The 20,619-nt window shown below is 40.8% G+C and overlaps 1 protein-coding gene across 1 annotated transcript in view; it reads left to right on the forward strand.

Moving 5' to 3' along the window:
• Nucleotides 1-719: 719 nt before the first annotated feature.
• Nucleotides 720-20,619, forward strand: part of KIF6 (kinesin family member 6) — a 127,731-nt gene continuing 107,831 nt past the window's right edge. The window contains exons 1-4 of the mRNA XM_072410311.1: nt 720-814; nt 1,687-1,783; nt 5,191-5,300; nt 7,005-7,079. Coding sequence (XP_072266412.1) covers nt 720-814; nt 1,687-1,783; nt 5,191-5,300; nt 7,005-7,079 — 377 coding nt within the window. The remainder of the gene's footprint in view (nt 815-1,686; nt 1,784-5,190; nt 5,301-7,004; nt 7,080-20,619) is intronic.

Below are 20,619 nucleotides of genomic sequence, written 5' to 3' on the forward strand. Positions count from 1 at the left end.
CATATATCAAGTCAAGGGTATCTCAAGCACATTGATCTATATTTCCAGGGAAGAAACCGCTACACCTAAAAATTCTTTATGCGCATTCCAATAAAATAATATCTGGTAATCCTGCATGGAAACTCCTTATTCAGACACTTTCTATTACAGGATGACAGCACTCCATTTCTTCAAGTTGTTCTTCTGTGTTGTCACCTCATCATATGAGTCTTTTTTGTAGATTCATGGTTGGAGAAGGTAACAACTGTTCATTTATTGCTGTGCTATACTGATTGAGGGAAGGAAAGGGAATTCTGGGGACCTGTGGTGTATGGCCCACTTGGCCACCGAGATGGCTATAGGGTGGACTGGGGGCAATTTTTGTTTTGTTGGGGGAGACATGATTTGTAGTTATAAACCTGAAAGTATGCTCTGTTTTACAGGCTCTGTACCTTTTCTTGCCATCTCTGCAAATTTTTTTGCCCCCCAGGTGTTGGGTAGCCACTGGTGAATTATCTGCACCGGTGCACAGTATTTGCACCTGGCCCGTCCATGCCATCCATGCCATCTTACAAATGATAAGCAGGAAGTGTATACTGCCGAAGATCTTTTTCTGGCATATGACTATTTGCAAGTTTCTGCTTTAAGGAAAAGAGTGAGCAGCCATCTTTTATACCTTCCTACCCTGCTGAGATTACCATAATTAGGACCATTGGCTGAAGGATTAAATTCTGATTAGGATGGCCGATAAAGCAGAGATACCAGAATTGCTTATAACTACATCGAAACATATGAAAGAAAAGTGCATGGGGTCAGCCAGCGAGAAGAAAATGAGGTGAGATGGTAAAAATGTAGAAAGTAATATCTCTGTTTGGCTTCTTATTTAGCTGCATATTAAGTTGCTAGGTGACATCATGGAAAGTCGTCTTATTTTAACGGCCATGGCTTCCAAAAGGGACAGGGTCCAGGAAGTTAAGGCGAGTCAGAAGGAGCCGGAGGCAGGGAGACAGCCCAATGTTGGGAGCCAGGCCATACTGAAACATAAAAGGTGATCCAGTCCCGTAATCCATGAGAATCACGTTATCATATTGGGAACGATGGTTATATATAGAGAGAGTTTACTGGGAAGTTTTATGGGAAGGCAACTGGCTTGTACTTCTGGATGGAATTGAGGTTTATGGATCCAACACAGAAATGTGAAACACGCAAATATAAGAGACATCTATAATAAAAAAAATCAGTTTGTTCTTTAAAAACACCTGTAGCTTATTCAGATTGTGCATCTACTATACCAAGTATAGTATACAAGCAATGGTTCCTGTGATTGAGACATTGGGCCTGACTTATTAAAGCTCTCCGAGGCTGGAGAGGATACACTTTCATCAGTGAAGCTGGGTCATCCAGCAAACATGGAATGGCTTTCTTCAAAGTCAGTTCCTGGATCACCCAGCTTCACTGATAAAAGTCTATCCTCTCCAGCCTTGGACAGCTTTAATAAATCAGGCCCAATGAATACATAGGATTGTGGTGTATACCCCTAGAAGATGAGAATGGGGCTTTTCATGTATATATACCATAATTCATATCAGTTAAAAACCCTAATTTTAATAATTTACAACAATTTGAATCCACAGTAACATATACAAAAAAGATAAAAACAAGCTTTCAATTGAATAATTTGATACATTCATATAATCTTTTATAAAGATTAACAGTGGTATCTACTGGTGACGCGTTTCACACAGCAAAATCCGCTTCATCAGACCAAGGAACCATAAACTGTATATTCACACATTATATTCAGGTAATCATATGAATCAAGAGAAAAAAGAGAAGGGGGATTTTTGTGGCGTGCAAATTATTTTGTATTTGACAAGGTGTTCCCGGTTGGTATTACCATTAGGAAACCCAGAGATACAATGCAACATATAATGGGAGGGTCGGAGGGGTAATGACTAGTCATTGGGGTGGGGGTAGGGTTCTGATTTGGGGAACTATGGAAGGATTGTGCTGATCAGGGTTTGCATTTATAATATTCTCTTTGTTTTGGCAAAGTGTCATCCAGTGACGCCATCGCTGTGTCCCGGATCTGTCTCTGCTGGGATTAATGGCTGGCTGGTTATTTATAGCGCACAATTTCCTGTTTATCTGACATGAATGTAATATTACTGCAGCTTACTAAACACTTTATCCGAGAGATCCCGGGACAGCAGGCCGGATACTCAGGGGTTACTAGAACAGTGAGGTATTAGAGATCGTATGAACCAGAAGATATATGTCAATGGGGTTAATCCTAGATGTACTGTCAGTGATGAGGGGATATTATTCTGGGTGTACAGTAATGGAGGCAGTATTGGGGGGGGGGGGTAAAATTTTGGGTGTATATTAGTGGGGGGAGGGCAGTATTGGGAGGAATGTTATTCTGGGTGTGGAGTATTAGGGGGGATTATTGGGGGAGGATTTTATTCTGGGTGTACAGTAGTGGGGGGCAGTATTGAGGGGTATAATTAGGATGGGTATTATTCTTAGGGTAGAGTAGTAGGGGGTAGTATTGGGGGAGGATATTATTCTGGGAGTACAGTAGTGGGGGGCAGTATTGGACGGTATAATTCTAGGTGTACAATTCGGAGTAGGTAGTTTTGGGAGGGGTAATATTCTGGGTGTAGAGTAGTGGGGGGCAGTATTGGGGGGTATAATTAAGAAGGGTAATATTCTGGGTGTACAGTAGTGGGGGGTAGTATTGGGATATTATTCTGGGTGTTCAGTAATAATAGAGACTGGTATTGGGGGATATATCTTTAGGCGTACAATAGTGGGGGGCAGTATTGGAGAAGATATTATTCTGGCTGTAATATTGGGGATCAGTAGTAGGGATCAGGTTTTGATTCCATGCTTTTCCCGCTGTTGTCCTGTCTATTGACATGGGGTGACCATAAATCACCACACACATCCCACCCCTCCTCAGGGATCGGAGCCTGCCACTCATCATTCCTATAAAACTTCCTTCAATATACAGAACCTTCCCACAAAGCTGGAAATATTTGCTGGGTGTCGTATTTATTTGCCTGACTATTGCTGCATTGGTTGCTATAACACATCCATATATTTCAAGGGGTTTTGTCATTTCTTCCTGATGGATTGTAGACGGTTCCTGTTTATCTGAGAGCTCAGACTGTGTCCCCTAATCCAGGATATAAGGAATTGTTTATTGTACGGTGACATGAGTAGGAGTATATTATGTATATGTGGACGCCACAACGCGGCCCTATTATTCTGGTCACAGATCTGCAATGGATCCACCAAGATTTCCCATCTGAGGTTACTGAGTCCAGAATTGCAGGATTGTAACTGTCATTCAGATTGCTCGCTTCCTCCTATCCCCTATCTTCTCTTTTTTGGTTTTCTAAAAAATAAAATCATTTATTTGCATCGCCTCATAAATCCTTTCTTCAAATGTATCTATGTGCTTGGGTTTTGAAACGAGAAGGGCTAACACTTAGTTTTTTTTTTTTTCCATTAGGAAGATGTCACTTCCTGTCCCATAGACACAACAGGAAGTCAGGGTAAAACTTTGCAAATTTAGGTAAAATCTTTTCTAAGACATTTGTCAGTAAAATAGGTGGCCCCTATGAGAAGATTACCCTCAATTGCTGTTCCAATAAAAAATCATTTTTTTAGATTTTCTTTAAAGCCCCAGGACAGCGATCATCGGGGTGAATCCCCCCAGCAGAGACTCCCGGTTGTTAAGTCAGTTGCTGCACCATAATAATCATTACGTTCTTCCCGAGTCCAACCATCACCTTTAAATCCCCAATAAATGGGCTATCCCCTGATCTTCATTAATCAAGGGGGTTAGTTATTAAAGCTCTCCAGGACTGGAGAAGATAGACTATCATGGGAGAAACTGGGAGATCCAGCAAACCTGGAATGGATTTCTTAAGAATCATTTGCTATGAGTTTTCAGCTCTTTTCAATCCATTCTAGGCTTGATGGATCACCCAGGTTCTTCCATGTCTTGGAGAGCTTTAACAACTCACGCCTATTGACTGCAGGTAAGGAAAATATTGAACTGATATAATAGAATAAAGATTTTTGACCTCATACCTTGCACGCATTTTAGTCTGTACCCCTCTCCACTCAGTCCAAAGCAAAAAAGAAATATATTATTATTATTATTAATAAACAGGATTTATATAGCGCCAACATATTACGCAGCACTGTACATTAAATAGAGATTGCAAATGACAGACTAATACAGACAGTGATACAGGAGGAGAGGACCCTGCCCTGAAGAGCTTACATCTAGTAGTATATATGACTGATAACATGCATTTTATATGAAGTAATAACACCACATTATAATATTCAAATAAAAGTATAAACTCAATGTCTTCATATAGCATCTCCAAGCAAGGTTTCTGATCCACAGGTGTGTAGGGGTTCATTCATACTTTTTTTGGACATTACCGTAATTTGTTGGCGCTATACAATTACTGGATAATAATACAGTGTTCTCCTCAGCCCCTTTTAGCCGGGTGCACCATCCGGCACTATTCAGTAACCAGCCGGCTGCTGGGTCACAATACAGGGGCGGCCACCCGCCTACAATTTTTTACCACCCAGCTTTAAAAGATTTCGGGGTTAAACACTGTAATATATAATGGCTATGCACAGGAAACACCTTGGTATGCTAGTTAAAAGATCCCTGCTTTACAACTTTTGTGTTCCTCTTGCTGTGCCAGTATATCATAAGTCCCCACATCTGTGACCCCCTGCACCCCACACCCTACATATTCTATATCACAACTTCCCAATCCTCTGTATTCAATTCTCGTTCATTTTATATATTTTTTTGTTTTCCTGTTCTGGAATGGCTTACACTGATTTTACTGCATAGTGCAAGCTTTTCACATTAGACCTTCCAGTAAGTCAGATAGGGACCACTTCATTTACAGGTTGATTGATGGTAGCCATTTCCTCATATTTCCCTTGGCAATACTACCATAACCAAAGATAAAAAAGTAGAAAACAATTTAATAAAAAAACAGTGGCAAGTGTTGATAGTATACTCGCTCTTCCAGCTATTGTTAAATTATTTCCAGCGAGTTTCAATGAGTGTGATGGTCAGGCATCCTCAAACCTGAAAAACCTACTTCCCATCGGGTGTTTTCCCATCGGTTCTTAAATGTTCTTGTTGCTGTTTCTCTTTAGATATATTCCCTCAACCATGATGAATCTGGAGCCTCCTCGTTGGAAATTACCGTGCCCCGGGATCTGGCAGATGGATTTGTTAATAATAAAAGGGAAACATACAAGTTCAGGTGGGCAATCTTCACTCATTAAATTTCATTTATGGCAGAGATAACTTTTGTGAGTCTTTTGCACTCAGCAGTGAACCATTTCCAGATGAACCAATCGGCCCGGTTGGCAGTTTGGTTAAGAATCAAAAGTTTGGTAAGAATCTGGTTGCTATAGTAAATCAGCATGGCACTTTCTTCTCAAGCTTTGGGTATTAAGTTGCTATTACCAGGTTGTGCTGCTAGAATTGATAAAGAGCTGGGGCACAATTTAAAGCTGTGGTGTGTTGGCAGTACTTTGTGTGGCCTAATTGCGTTAACAGTAGGAGGTGCTCAAAACAACATGGTGCAGGAGTGTGTAATCCAGAAGTCTGAAGTACAAAACTCTCAGATCGCTGGGGTCAGTAGTGCGTAACTCACAGAGCGCAGGGGACAGGAGTGCGTTCAGGCGGCTGATGTTTGTGAGTGTGTTTTTAACACATAGACGCAATGGACAAAAGTATAAAATGCACAGAGTGCAGGGGTCGTAAATATACAATGCACATAACACACCTCTGTTATTTGCCTTTCACATCACATATTCCCTCACCAAATCACAACTCTTCAAAATCAAAAATCCCCCTGAAATTTAATATAAATATTTCACTCTAAGCAAAAAATCAGCACAAACTACCTCTTCTTGAGAGGAAGTACTCCCAGATCTGCTCTCTCCTGTGTTACTTGAGACATTGGAGGAAGAGCCTAGTGGTCCTCTTGGCTCTGCATTGTACATTGTCTGGAAATAGGTAGCAAGGAACAAAGCTGTGGCTGCTTGAACAGCTGAATTAAATAACAATAAAAACAATACTCTGGTATCTGGGGCATCAAGCAATGTTCCACTCAGTTGCTAGTGACAACCACAACTGTTTTTTTTTTTGTTTCAGATATTTAAAGCAAACCCATCATTCAATTTAAATCTTTAAGTTTCCTGCCAACGAGACAGCACCACAAAATACACAAAATTCAGGCCTAACAATGTCACTTGGTATCTGTTTATAAACACTGACATTCCATTTTTCTTGACAGCAGCAGCTCTACAGCTCCTGAATGTGAATTTAAGAGTTTGGATTGGTAGGCAAACCTGCCCAGGGTGATGTTGGGGATAGAAGGAAGGGGTATACTAGACAGCGTGTAATTTTATTTTTGGGGGGGTATGTATCTTACTCAGGGTGCACAACTGGTTAAAAACTTTTTTCAATAATTTTGTGATCAATATATATTGTAAATACTTTCATTATTATAATAACAGTTTTGTATTTATCTTTCTGATGACTGACAGGGTTCTACATATGAAGAAAATGATTTCTGAATCCTTCACTCTGAAAGTGTTTAATTTCCTTGCATTAGTTAAGCTGGAGCTGTGTAAATCTGGCAACCCTGTGCACCTGGTTCCCCACACCCTCCCGTTCTTTCAGTGTTTTCATAATGGGAAATATAAATACCATATTGATGTCATTTTCACCGAGCAAAGTGAATTTTACTACTCAGAGCTAATCTCAGTCATGGCTTTGCTGACAATGGTAGCGGGGAGGGCAGTGCCAGGGAACAGAAGAGCACTTTGTTTCACTCTGCCCATGTTTTATGAGGTACAGGATGACCGATTTATCTGGGAAAACATTGGCTTTATGAATTGCTCTGTGTTTCACACAACGAGGCGAGAAAAGCTCCTAATTGTTGGATGTTTTGCAGATTTCAAGAGACCTTTGACCAAGACGCAAAGCAAGAAGGGATATTTGAAAGTATCGCCAAGCCTGTAGCGGAGAGGTACAGTGACCACGCGGTTATATGTCCTGATTGTGTTGTGTGTCTGTTAATCTGTGTTTTATTGTATGCAATTCTTAGCAACAAGGAACATTCTTATTATATATTTAGAGATCCTAGCAAATGCTAATTAACCGAAATCTTATGACAAGACAGCCAGCAAGGTGCAGGAGCATCATCTCATGAGATTATAAGAACTCTAAATTTCCCCAAAAAAAAAAACGGTTCCGAAAAGAGGAAACTAATGCATCCACCATATCAAGGGATTTGTAAGCGGCAATATATTATATTTCTGTTGTTGGATAAGTAAGTGTTTGCCGTTACGTGAATGGTAATTTCTCAAGGTGTGCATGCTCTTTGTTAATCCCTGCAGGTGATTTTAGGAGCGCACATTACAGACAGGAATTGGGTGCATTTTTTGCTGTACAGTTGGTAAAATTCCTTTGCTGTACAGCTGGTAAAATTGAGCTCTCAGCGGACACCCAGAACAAGAAAAAGTGGACAATTATGTATACTTCAGATAATTTTCGTCCAATAATCGGCTCAGGGCTGATATCAGAAGAGAATCGGGCGTGTGTACAGCGCTCGTTGTCTGTTGTCCTGTCCTCCTTGGATCCACCAGAACGAGGAACGATCATAATGAAATTTGTTGTTCTCCCCTCTCCATACAGTAGAACAACGCTGTACATGCATTGTGCAGTCTTTTGTCGTTGGAAAGGATCGTGAAAGATGCTTTCCAATAACAATTATTTCACGTTGTGTACCCAGCCCTAATAAAGTTCCTAAAGTCCACTAATATATGTATAGAATATGTTTCATTGTTCAAAGCAGATGGTAATCTAATTACTAACATCTCATGTAAGGTAATTTTGTAATTATACCAGGAGATCTTGCCATGAAAGGTTCCGTTTGAACTACTTTCTATTATAGGGTGTTCTATGGTGCTTCTACCTGTCATGTACATCCATAAAGCAGACAACAAGTAGCTATGCTAATGCACATCGCTCAGACATTGGAATGCCAGTGCTGAGCAATGAACTGTTATCAATGGGGAAGGAAGTAAATGTAGATGGCCAGTGGCTAAAAGAGGCTGAAGGAAGATCAGCAGCACAGAAATGAGAAAAATTGTGTAAAAAAAGGTAAACAGTATTTTTATTTAAGGAAAGTCATTAGTTACTGATTCTTTAACTGGTTGACATTTTTTAACTAGTTGACATTTGTTAAATGGCCACATCAGTTCAGCTAATAAATAGGTCGTTTGCTTCTGCCTGGTGGAAAGATTCAAAAGCTACACTGGTATATTCCAATCCCACTACACACCAAGCCAGCACAATCATGGTTGCATTACTTGCTCCTGACCCATGCATGAGCTGCTTTCTCCTGATCTTTGCTGCATATTCCTGAATCCTAAACAACTTTTGATCTCTGCACTTGGCATTACTTACTCTTGACCCCTGCTCTCTGCTTTACTTTCTCTATGCTTTTCATTACTTCTGATCTCTGCTTTACTTTCCCCATGCTTTTCATTACTTCTGATCTCTGCTCTCTGCTTTACTTTCCCCATGCTTTTCATTAATTCTGATCTCTGCATTACTTACTCCTGACCTCTGCACCCTGCATTACCTACACCTTGCACCCCATTGCAACCTACCCCTGATCTCTGCATTTGCTGCACCTGTCCCCCAGCACACTGCATTACATACTCCTGACCCCTGCTCTCTGCATTACTTACCCTATGCTCTGTGTTACTTGTGATCTCTGCACTCTCCATTACTAACTCCTGTCCCCTATGCAACCTACTCCTGATCTCTGCATTTCTTGCACCTGTCCCCCTGCACACTACATTACATACTCCTGACCCCTGCTCTCTGCTTTACTTACCCCACGCTCTGTGTTACTCTTAATCTCTGTGTTACTTGTTCCTGACCTCTGCACCCTACATTACCTGCACCTTGCAATGCACCCCAATGCAACTTACTGCTGACCTCTGCTTTTCTCATTACTTTCTCCTAGCTTGTATGCAGTTACAAGGACTGCGGCATATGTGTGCCACGTATACAATGATTTGACTTCCCACATCATTACTCCCCTCTGGGTGTCCAGATATTTCAAAATTTGATTAACACAGTTGACAGGGTCTGAATGCTAAGTAGAGCAAAAAGATAAAGAAAATATGGAATAAACTTTTGAAGGTGAAGATCCTCAATGAAATTTAGTGCTGCTTCACATTCCTTCAAACTACACTTGAGCTGTTAATTAGTCCCAGCTTTATTTTGTGCCCCTTCAGTCATTTCCTATTTATAGGTTCCCTGTGTAGTTTTCTAGGTTTGGAAATGTGAAAGGGTTCTCATTAGTGAAATTCATTGTTTCCTTCAGAATATCATTTAGTGGCCGGTGAAAAATTTGTTCCAGAAAAAATTATGTTTTCATGTTTTTGTTTCATGTGGTTTGGAGCTTTATTAACCATCCGTGATTCTGTCCGCTGTTGCGCAAACATTGAAGCTGCTAGGCCACTGTTCTCAGTGTTGTTTTCTGTTCTCAAAGACTTGACAAGGAAATCTGTAAACCTTCCTAGGAGGCCAAACTAAAATTAATCTCCTGAAAATTAGTAAGTGTCTATTACAAAGCTATTAAAGTGAACACAAGTGTATGTAGTACAGATGATGATTAACAGCATTCAAGAGACCCTGTCACCTTGCACATTCAGTGTCTTATTAAAAACACCCTTCAATACTGATACCCACCTTGCCAGCCCTCCCTTGCAACTCAATTAGAGCCAGAACTAAAACCACAATGCCAGTTGGATTCGAATATCAAGAGGAGATGTGACATCACTTCCTGAGCCAAATAATGGTGTCCCCTTTTACATGGATGGTTGGTGGGGGAGCTCTACACAAACACTGTCACCTTATCTTGCATAGGGAATGGAATAATAAACTGTTACTCCTTCCAGCCCCTTGGAGAAAGGATGAAACCTCCAGGCAACCAAATGAGATGCTCTCGCTGATCCTATAATTTAGTTGGGATGCTTCCAAAGGTCTCTGAGTCTCCCATGTTAAACTGTTATCATCCATTATGGTGCACACTTACTTTTTTCTGAGCACCCTGCAGCAATGTCAGGTCCAGGAACCTGTCACCACTGCATCCACCAAAGCCTCTATCTTCACTACTGACTCTTTTGGGTCCACCACACTCAGTTTTGAGCTACATCTAGGTGTATTTTCAGCACTGCCAAGAATGAAGACGGGCTCTACACTGCATGGAGCATACACCATGCAATGTAAAGCAAAAAGGAAAAGCCACCGGATACCAGGAAAAAGGAATAGAAACGGCAGGGCTGAAGACAAGAATTTAGTCTTAAATGTTTCTGAAAAGTTGCACTTTGTTTCAGTCATGTGAAACGCGTTATTTGTTGTAAAGGTAAGATCAGGCCCCTTGTACAGCCTGGGTTTAAGATAGTCAATGTTATATTTAGTTGTTCTGTTACTTTATGGGAACAGCTACCATTAGGGGACCTTCAGTGTAATTTTCGATTTTCACAGGCCATATTTTTATGTTTTCTTTATGGAGATTAACAGAGGCTCCCCCTAGTGGCTGCCTTTAAACCTGTGAATGAGGTTGGCTGTATTGCCAACTTCACATCCACTATGAGTTGTTTTTATTTAGACCAAGCCTGTCAATTCGGAGTAGAGAAAGCTGAAAATGTTACATTCCTGCTAATGCTGCTTTTATTCTGTAAGTTTTCAAAAAAATACATGTGCATATGTTCCTTTTTTTACCAGTAATAGGAGCATAGTATCTCACAATAAGATATTGCTTCTGTGTTGTTTATAACTCTACTTGTTATAATTGTTAGTGTTCCTTTGTGTATTGTGCGCACAGCTGTAGCATTACACCCAGCAGCTTGTGCCGGGCTGAGTGCAATCCAACAGCTGTATAATGGCTGCAAAGCTTAGGGTAGAGATCACCAGTACAGAATGTCCCTGGACAGCTTGGCCATCCTCATCTGGAACTTTTCTATGCTAAGGGTGAGGGGTATCGCAGTGCTTTTACTCAGCTAAGCTTTTCACAAGAACTGGATTTCTTCATCCAACCTCTGCTGTCATTATCATGTGTGTGTGTATACAGGGTGTCCCAAAAGTCACTATACACCCTTAATGAATTCCTAAAAATTACACAAGAAACTGAGTTTATTCATACTTTTAGCATCAACAAGGAAGACTTTGCAGTTTTACTTGCTAGGCTTGCCATCACGTTCAAACTCCTTGAGTGCCTCCATTTTTGACAACTTTCAGCCACCTTTGGACGCAAGCCTCTCCAATGTTTTGCAGCATCTCTTCCCCAACTTTAGGCCATGCAGATTCTTTCTTCAAGCTGTGACAGGTGACAGGGCTTAGTGGCATACACCTTGCTTTTGATATAGCCCCAGCGCGGAGCCATTCAAGGGGTCCTCTTCAACCGATCCATAGTCTTGTCTAAAAAAGACATTAGCTAGGTCACTCCTTGCCTGAAGTTGTGGGCAACTCCTGGAGCATCTCCAGGTAATTTTCCCCTGTAACGGTGGTCGTGTTACCGCATCTGAAGCATCTGCTGAATCGAGCTTTTGTTGATGCTGAGTTCCAGTGCAGCCCTTCGGATGAACTTTCCCTGGCTTTGCACGAACGCCTGCTCCAGGAGTCTCAGTGTTTACATCAGTATTGGTAGTAGCAGGCCTTCCGCTGCGTGGAAGAAAAGATCCTTTTTTGAGAAACTTGCCCTAGATAGCGTAAATTGTGTTACCCATTGCAGCAGTGTGACGGCCATAAAGTTTCTTAAACTCATGCTGAACTGCAGTTGAGCACTGAAAAACTACTTGCCAGGCGGCAATTTTGCAACGCTGCTTTAATGTCAATTGGTGAGCCATGGTTAAGGGAATGATTCGCTTACAAAAACTGCAAAGCCCAAGTTGTCATGGCTGATAGCCTTAAGTCTCTCCGAATGATACCTGGAATAAAATAGAAAAAAGGAAGACTTTTGGGACAACCTGTACATATGTTCTGCTCAGCCAAAACATTAGACCCTCTGATAGGTGAAGTGGTCATAACAATAATGATCCGGGTTGCAATGGCAACTGTCAAGATGTGCAATATATTAGGCATCAAGTAAACAGTGTGTCTTATTGCAAATACTGCAAGAGCAGGCTCATGTGCAGCGCTAGATTGTCATTCTGTGGATCCTTGGCCTTGCAAAGGATCTTGAGTAATCTCATACTGATGTCTCTCTCGTTTGCAGCAAGCTGGTGGTTTGGAAACATCCTGGCCACCATTTGAATGTGAGCCATGTATTCCTGATCATGTCCAATGCTCTTTTCTCTTCCTTTCTACAAAAAAACATTGGGGCTGATTGACTAAAGATTTTAGGCTGTTTACTTACCAGGCTGAATTCTCTATTTGCAGGGGTAATTCACCTAATCTACATATACACGTGCAATAATTGATGTTAAAAAGGATCTTTAACGATTCTTGGATGACGGGCGCTGTACACATGCCAGATTCCTGTCCAATATCGGCCCTGAGCTGATTATCGGACAACAACCATTGGATGTGTGTACCCAGCCTTAGATTAATGACTGTGGTAAAAATTCAACTTCCAAAGAATGCTCAATCAATGACCAAACTGAAAAAAAAAATTATTTTTGCTTCAATGTGATTGGGTGGCTGTAGTCAGTGGAGCTTTATCACGTTTACTAAACTAAACAAACTATTCCTTGCATGTAGGTAATTCAGCCTGTATTCATTTAGTAACCCCATTGTTCCTGAACCCTTCCCTAGTACACTGCTGTAAGAAATATTGCTGTCTTCATTCTTCCTTCCCTACTTTATATTAAAGCCCCTCCTTGCCCTGGGTTCCGTGCCCTAATTTTTTATACTTTTATCTGACAGGAGGGACCCCATTATGGCTTCTGTTGTAGTTCTCAGCCTCAATCATTCTCTTTTTGTTCCCCCCATAGTGCAGTGTTTTATACCAGGGTTTCTCCAGAGGTTGCTCGGGGTTCCTTGAGCAATAAGCAATTTGCTCCTCGGAGGTCAGTGACCCCAATGATCTTTTTGGCTGTAAGGGTGAATCAACTCATCTGTAACCGTGAAATTCTTCCCAATGGCCAGCAATGTAAGAGGCATTCTTCTCACTGACCACCCCACTAATATACTGTGAGCTGTGGATATAGTAATTACAGGAGGCGTTCTCTAAAGACCTGAAAGCTATTTCAAAAGTTCCCCAAAGCTAAAAAGATCAAGAAACACTGCCATAGAACATCCACTGGCTGAATGTGTTTTTCCATACCATTAGTTGCAGCGACCACATCTGGCCCCAGCAATTATTCCATGGTCACCGATCCTGCCACATGATTTTTCATTTTGGATAACAAGCAGGTGTAACTAATAAAGTATGTACTGATTGTATAAATACTGTATATGTAGGACAGAGAGAAAACTTATCATGCCAAATTAATTTTTTTTTTGTTTTTAGAACGATGCCTTTTGGTTTCATCCTGAAGGGTTAAGCTTCCAGTCATGTCATAGCGCTCTTCATAATGAAGTGTTTGGTGGTGACATGGATTTTGCAGAGGCCGGGAAGTGATTCACTGTATCCACCAACTTTCTATATAAATAACGCAGGAGAATTTCCATCTTGGCCTGTTTATACAGATTTCTTTCTCCCTGTTACGAATGACAGACAGGAAACAGAAGGGTTTCTTAGCTCTACCATTATTAGAAATATGTTCTGAATCTGTCTCGCTTTATTTGAAGACAATTGGCCAGTACACGGTTCACTTTAACGTGGTGCCGTGCCGTGTCAGAGCTGGTACATAGCTGTCAGCAGCCTTTTGGTGGTTTGATTCCTAAAAGTCCAGAGTAAGGCTACGTACACACGTTGGATTATTCACGATCCTTTCCAACGACAAAAGACAAAGATAAATAAATGAGCGCTATACATACAGCGCTGATCTGCTCCATTAAGAGAGGAGAGCGACAGATCGGCACCCCGCTGCACTCTCTCCCCTTCACTTGTATTACAATTGTTCATTGTTCGTGAATCCACCAGGATATATCCATGAATGACATCAGAGAAGCACTGTACACATGTCAGATTCTTGTCTGATACTAGCCCTGAGGCGATAAAGGAATGGGAATCATTGTGTATACATAGCCCTAGGCCCTGGTCCAGCACACCAGATGCCAGTTCACCCAATCTTACGCCACAGTCTTCACCTTTAGCAAACCCCGCTCAGCCTTGGGAGGGTAGTTGCTCCTTCCCAGCATATGGTTGCCCCCAGGACTTCTTTGTGCAAAGAATGGCATCTGGGGAAGGACTGACAGAGAGGGTCAGGAGCTCACAGAAATTGCAACCGGCAAAGGACAGTCAAGGCAGCATGCAGGCAGGGTCAGTAACAGTAAGTTTAATGAATACCATACCAGTAGCAGGTCAGCCCAGCTTAACGCTACAACATGCAACTGGTGACTGAGCAGAAAGGCTATAAAATACCAGCAGGAAATGGCAGGATGAACCCGGGACTAATCTGCTCCTAAAGTCCCTTTCAGCTGTGCACAGCCTCGGAGATGCTGAAAAAGTACATCTCAGGCTGCACAGCTAAAGGAAAGCAGGGGATGCTGCTATTTCCTTGTTCTCCTTGCTGCTGAAAGTGACAGAATAAACAGAAAGCAATGCTGGGGTGGTGCACAGCATGGGATCACTGGCTAGCTATCCCCCTCTTAACACCCAGATTTATTTTTCTTGAGCTTGGTGATGTCCACGCTTTTTCTTCTGCTTTTCTTTGTAGCTTGCTAGACACAAGATTACAAGATATATACCAATACACTTGATTAGGAATAACGCAGAGGGTTCATTTGCTGCAACACATTCCATAGTACACAGTTGGACCTATTTACAATGAAGCTGCAGTCCGAAAGCCATCTACACCAGGGCTGTCCAATTCCAGTCTTCCAGGGCCAGGTTCCAGATACATTTTTATTATTTCTCCAATAGGCAGCAGTAAATTTAGTAAAGTATGAAATGCAAAGAATTGGAAAAATCTTTATATGAAAAATCTGGCCTGTATGTGGCCCCTGGGGACTGGAGTTGGACAGCCCTGATCTAAGCTATTGAAGCATAGATTCCCACAATAAATTTAGCCATGTCACTACGTGTCACAATAACACTGCTTGTGGTTTTTCTATTAAAAGTTAACAAATGTACAAATTGTTTTAAATGTAATGTAAGTATTCTATTTCTCCAGCCCTAAGATAAGATGGTTGCAATAGTTTTTCTTTATTTTTACCTGGTGATCCTGCCAGTCATTGTTCTAGGATGACAGTGCTCACTTACTGAACTGTATAAAGGAATTGCATTGTCACTCTGGAACTACAAAACATCTCCCTAGCGTTGTAGGGGATGTTTTTTTTCTTTAAAGTTAAACCAGGCTGAGCTTGAGATTCTTTTAGGCGTTATCTGAGATTTTGTCAGGATCAATGTTTTTTCCTTTGCACTTATTAAACAGATTGAACAAAGCACTTTTATAAATGGTATATTAATGAGAATAGGGGGAAAGGGCAAAAAGGAGAAGTTTATTCTTGGTATTTACATACATTAGGCAGCATGGTGGCTCAGAGGTTTGCACTTGGTCCTTTGCAGTGCTGGGTCCCAGGTTCCAATCTTGGCCAGGGCTCTGTCTGCATGGAGTTTGCATGTTATGCAGTTAGGGTAATTGGCTTGCTACCAAAATGGACTGTATTAAAGACATATGACAATGGCAGGGACATTAGATTGTGAGCTCCTTTGAGGGATAGCTAGTGACACAGCTATGGTCTTTGTACAGCGCTGCCTAATATGTCGGCGTTACACAAATACTGTGTAATAATAATAATCTTATTAGTTATTAAAACATAACAAAGCTACTGCCATAATCAGCAGGAACAGCATACTTAGCACATACTGACCTGGCTGAAACCGCCCTGCAGGTCAAAGACCTGTTATACCTGCATCCTCGGAAGGTGCCATCTTACCTGCTGACTCCACCGTGGACTTACATGAATACTGGTGATCTTCTTTCACCATTCAGCCATTGATGATGTACCCCTTGGCTACAGCCGGTTACATAGAATTAGGATTTAAGGGCTAGTTGACCCAGGCCAGTGCCTATAGGGAATTATTAGGGGAGAATAGGGGCAGCTGCTGACCATCAAAACCATGTCAGTACATTATTTGGTATGAGCATAGCACTGGGGGGTGCACAGGATGTCATCTGCCCAGTATCCATCTGGTAACTGCCGCCCGAGCATCTATATGAAGTAAGCATAAAACACAATTGTTGTGCAGTGTTTACTGAATGAGATTAAGTAATAATAATGCTGAATAGTTCAGTAGTGTATGGAGCAGGACTCCCCTTAATTTTCTCTGTATCAAACTTGTCTTGTCTCTTTGAAGCTGACTTTGTTATGCTAGTACAGAAAAGAACCTTTTTATTTACTTTGTTATGCTAGTACAGAAAAGAACAAACTGTGACCACAAGGCTGGAAAAGCACAATTGTCCAAAATGTCTTTGTATGCTATAACATTAACAGTGCTTTGTACCCATATACTCCATTTTTGGGGTACAGCTACTAAACCTTTATCCGTATACAGTATTCTTGCCAGAATGTTTTTTAAGCAGGGTGGGAAGAAAGCTGTAAGCAGCCCCTGTTATGTCACCCAACTCTTCAGTAACCACTCAAAAACAGCCGGGTGGTTACTGAAAAGTGCCTGGTGGTGTGCCCAGCTAAAAGAGGCTAGGGAGAACACTTCATATAGAATAGTTTGTGAGTAATCTAAAAATAAAATTATTAGAGTTAGTGATTTACTGATTTCTTTAAATTCTTGTCGACCAAAAAAAGTTATATCGCTTACTTTTCGTCTTTAAGCATGTTGTTGCACATGATGGGTGTTTGTGTTATCTAGCTAAACAATAAAGTGGGCAACTAACGTCCAACCTTTTTCCCAAATAGATGTCCTGCAGTGTAGTTCGGGCACATTCTCCCTTTGGATCTTTCCATTGCCATCTGGTCTTCATTAATCTGAGTACCAGATACCCTTTCTTCGCCTATTTATTTGTTTAGCTGCATGATTGCATGTATGCGTCCATGCTGAGGGAATGCTCTAATAATATTCTGTTGCCGGGTATTCAGGACGTCATGCTTAGACCGACCCCGCATATTACATCTTCACCTTGGCAGCTTTAATAACCCCAGGGCATTGTTCAGAACTTTGTAATGGAAAGAGGCGCGTGCATTACCATTCAAATATTCTATTTTAATAACGGAAATGGTGTTAAATCTTATTAGACCTCCAGGGGCTGCGGAACCATTTAGGTTTGTTTGTGATGTAAATGACGTGCCCAGGGCCTGAAATAGCATAATAACAAATATTTACAGTACTTAGATACCGATGCAAAAATCTTGGATTCCACAAGATAAGTCAAGCTTTGGAGAATGCGCCAGTGGGGAAGATTACGACACAGATAACATTCCTTTATAAACAGCTTTCTCCAGAACTCAATGGGCTTCTGAGTAGTTTCCACCAACCCGCCATCCAGGCGACATCATTGGATGATATGGAAGGTTATATAGGGGCCATATTTCTAAAGTTTTTTTTTAATCATGGTGCCCTCCTTACCTAAAATAAGTATTGTGACTTAGCAGTCACATCTCATAAGAGATGTGACTTAGCAGTCTAACAGAAGGCTAAAAACGGGATCTTTGATACGGCTGGAGGTAAAATTGGAAGGTGGATAATATCAGGGACAATTGAACCAACACCATTGGCATTGAATGTTTTACTTTTTGAGTACTAAGAACTGCGGGTTCCAATACTACCCTTGCCTGTAGGCTGCCAACTTAATGGAGAGAAGGAGCAACCTTTAATCCCGCAGACTGTCTATCCGTCAGCAGGTTTGATGGTTTGAGTCCCTTGTCGTCCCAATATCCTTCTTCAGGCTGGTGCGGAGGAAGCGCTGGGCGCTGCCATCTTCTTCTTTCTTCTTCCTGCATCACTCGATCTCACACTGCACAGGCACCAGATCGGGTGACAAAGATAGGGAAAAAGATTGCCAATCTCACTGCGCATCCGTGACATTGACAATTTTTTTTCTTCCATTAAAGAAAGGGCTCCCTCTGCGCATGCCTGAGATCAGGGCATGTCCAGAAGGAGCAGTCAAGAGCTTTGCGCTCCATTCTGTCTTGATCGCCTCGGTTGTCTACCCTTTTATGTGGAGTAAAAATTTTGAGTTTAGGTCCCCTTTAAGGAGAATATTATGTATCACTATGAAAAGTGAGTACCCCTGTTCCAAATATAACTCTTGAGCAGAAAAATTATATGTAAAACGTGTTGAGAAAGTGTTTTTGAAAATTCCTTTAATTGTATATAATAAAGAAACTTGTAATTTTTAGAATTGATTGTTGGACATATATTAGTAAAATTGCCTTAAAAGTCCTAATTTTCTCTCAGATTGCTGAGAAGTTGTTGTTTATGTGTTTGGTGTGGGATGTTAGCAAATATTAAATATAAATAAATAAATAAATATTTCTCAATCCTAATCTCTTGTTTAATAATCCACTAAGAAATATGCCATGCAGCTTCCTTCTCCATCCTTTGCTGCTGGTCTCTTCTGGGTTCTATGATTATGGCCTACATCATTCAACCCATATCATGTAAATCCAGCCAGCAATATTAATAATCTTCATTTGTATTTATATAGCGCCAACATATTACACAGAACTTTACAAAGTCCATAGTCTTGTCACTAGCTGTCCCTCAAAGGGTCTCAGTATCTAATGTCTCTACCATGGTTATATGTCTTTAATACAGTCTACGGTCAATTTTTGAGGGAAAGCCAATTAACCCAACTGCATGTTTTTGGCGTGTAGGAGGAAATCCACACAAACACAGGGAGAACCTGCAAACTCCAGGTAGTGTCCTGGCTGGGATTCCAACCTGGGACCTACTTCCCCCACCTCTTAGATTGTAAGCTCTTCTGGGCAGGGTCCTCTCCTCCACAATGACTGATAGGAGACAACTAGGACAGCAAGCAAATCCTTCACAGGAACACTGTGTACCTGATTATAATGTATGCGGATTGTAGAGCTTTGTGGTTGTTGGCATAAAATACAAGTAACATAGCAAGGATATCTCACATTCACACAAACATGAGTATGTATGAATAATAATGCAAAAATGTGCAAAACAGACATACAGCCCCAAAATAGCATAACCACAAACTATGGCAATAACAAAAACACAAACTTACAACATTACAGCTCCACCCGGAACTATATTTTGGACAGGAAGTGAGCTCAGCGTCTGCAGTAAGGTCAAACGACTCCATTACATTTCACAATTTCTGTAAATTTGTGTTATATTTTAATTCTTATTAAAGGATTCTGTTCTTGGTGGATGGAGAGTTGAATCACCAACGGTTTCCTTTATCCCTGGGTGATTAGATTTTTGTACTTGCTCACATTGAGCAAAATTTACAAAGGGGTCCCACTCTCCATGATGATTTATTTACTAGTTATATGTGATAGAGGATGCATCATAGAGAGAAAAACCCAAAGTAGATGGAACAGCCAAAAAAAGAAGCAGAAAATATATCAAGGGGAGGTTTGTGCTGGAGTTACTATTGTTACTTATTATTAAATAGAATTTATATAGCACCAACATATTACGCATCGCTGTACATTAAATAGGGGTTGCAAATGACAGACAGATACAGACAGTGTTGTCTACGGGTTGTCTACCCTTTTATGTATAGTTAAAATGGGCACTTTTTAAAGGAACCCATCAGCTGTTTCAAAATTAAACATTCTGCCTATTGGCAGGCACTATAATGTGGCTTCTGTGACCTTTTTGAGCAACCTGACTTCTGGGCTCGGTTTTTCCTCCACCAGCCTTTCACTTTTGGGTTTGGTGTAGGTCAGGGGTGTCAAACTCAAATACACAGAGGGTCGAAATTAAAAACTTGGACCAAGTCCGGGCCAAACTTTATTGAAAAAATTGAGGAATTTTTTCATTAGATATAAAACATTTTCATATGGAAACAAAGAGGTTTGGCTTCACATTCAATCTGGAACAAATTTATAATAAAGAAAAAGGCCTAAGAATTTTTTTAAATTTTATTTAGGAAAAAATCTTATGCCTCCTGCTCTATTTGTAGCTTTCTGAGGTAAATTTCAATGGTAACCTTTTTGCTCAGGCTAACAATATTAATAACAATTTTCTTCTATGAAAAGCTGCATATTACTGCATGCTCTTCTCATGTGTTCTTGTTTCTTCTTATTGAGAATAATTGTTTTACTTTGCCAGAGAATGCATCGTGAAACCAAATAATTGCTGCATTCATTTGGTTTCACATTGCATTCTCTGGCACAGTAAAACAATTAATATAACAAAAGCTCTATGATAATTCCTGATAATATTAATCCTGATAATTCCTGATTATTAAAATTACCTGTCAGTAAAACTCTGCGGGGTCCAC

Source organism: Pyxicephalus adspersus, chromosome 4 (assembly GCF_032062135.1).
Source record: "Pyxicephalus adspersus chromosome 4, UCB_Pads_2.0, whole genome shotgun sequence".
NCBI classification, from domain to species: Eukaryota; Metazoa; Chordata; class Amphibia; order Anura; family Pyxicephalidae; genus Pyxicephalus; species Pyxicephalus adspersus.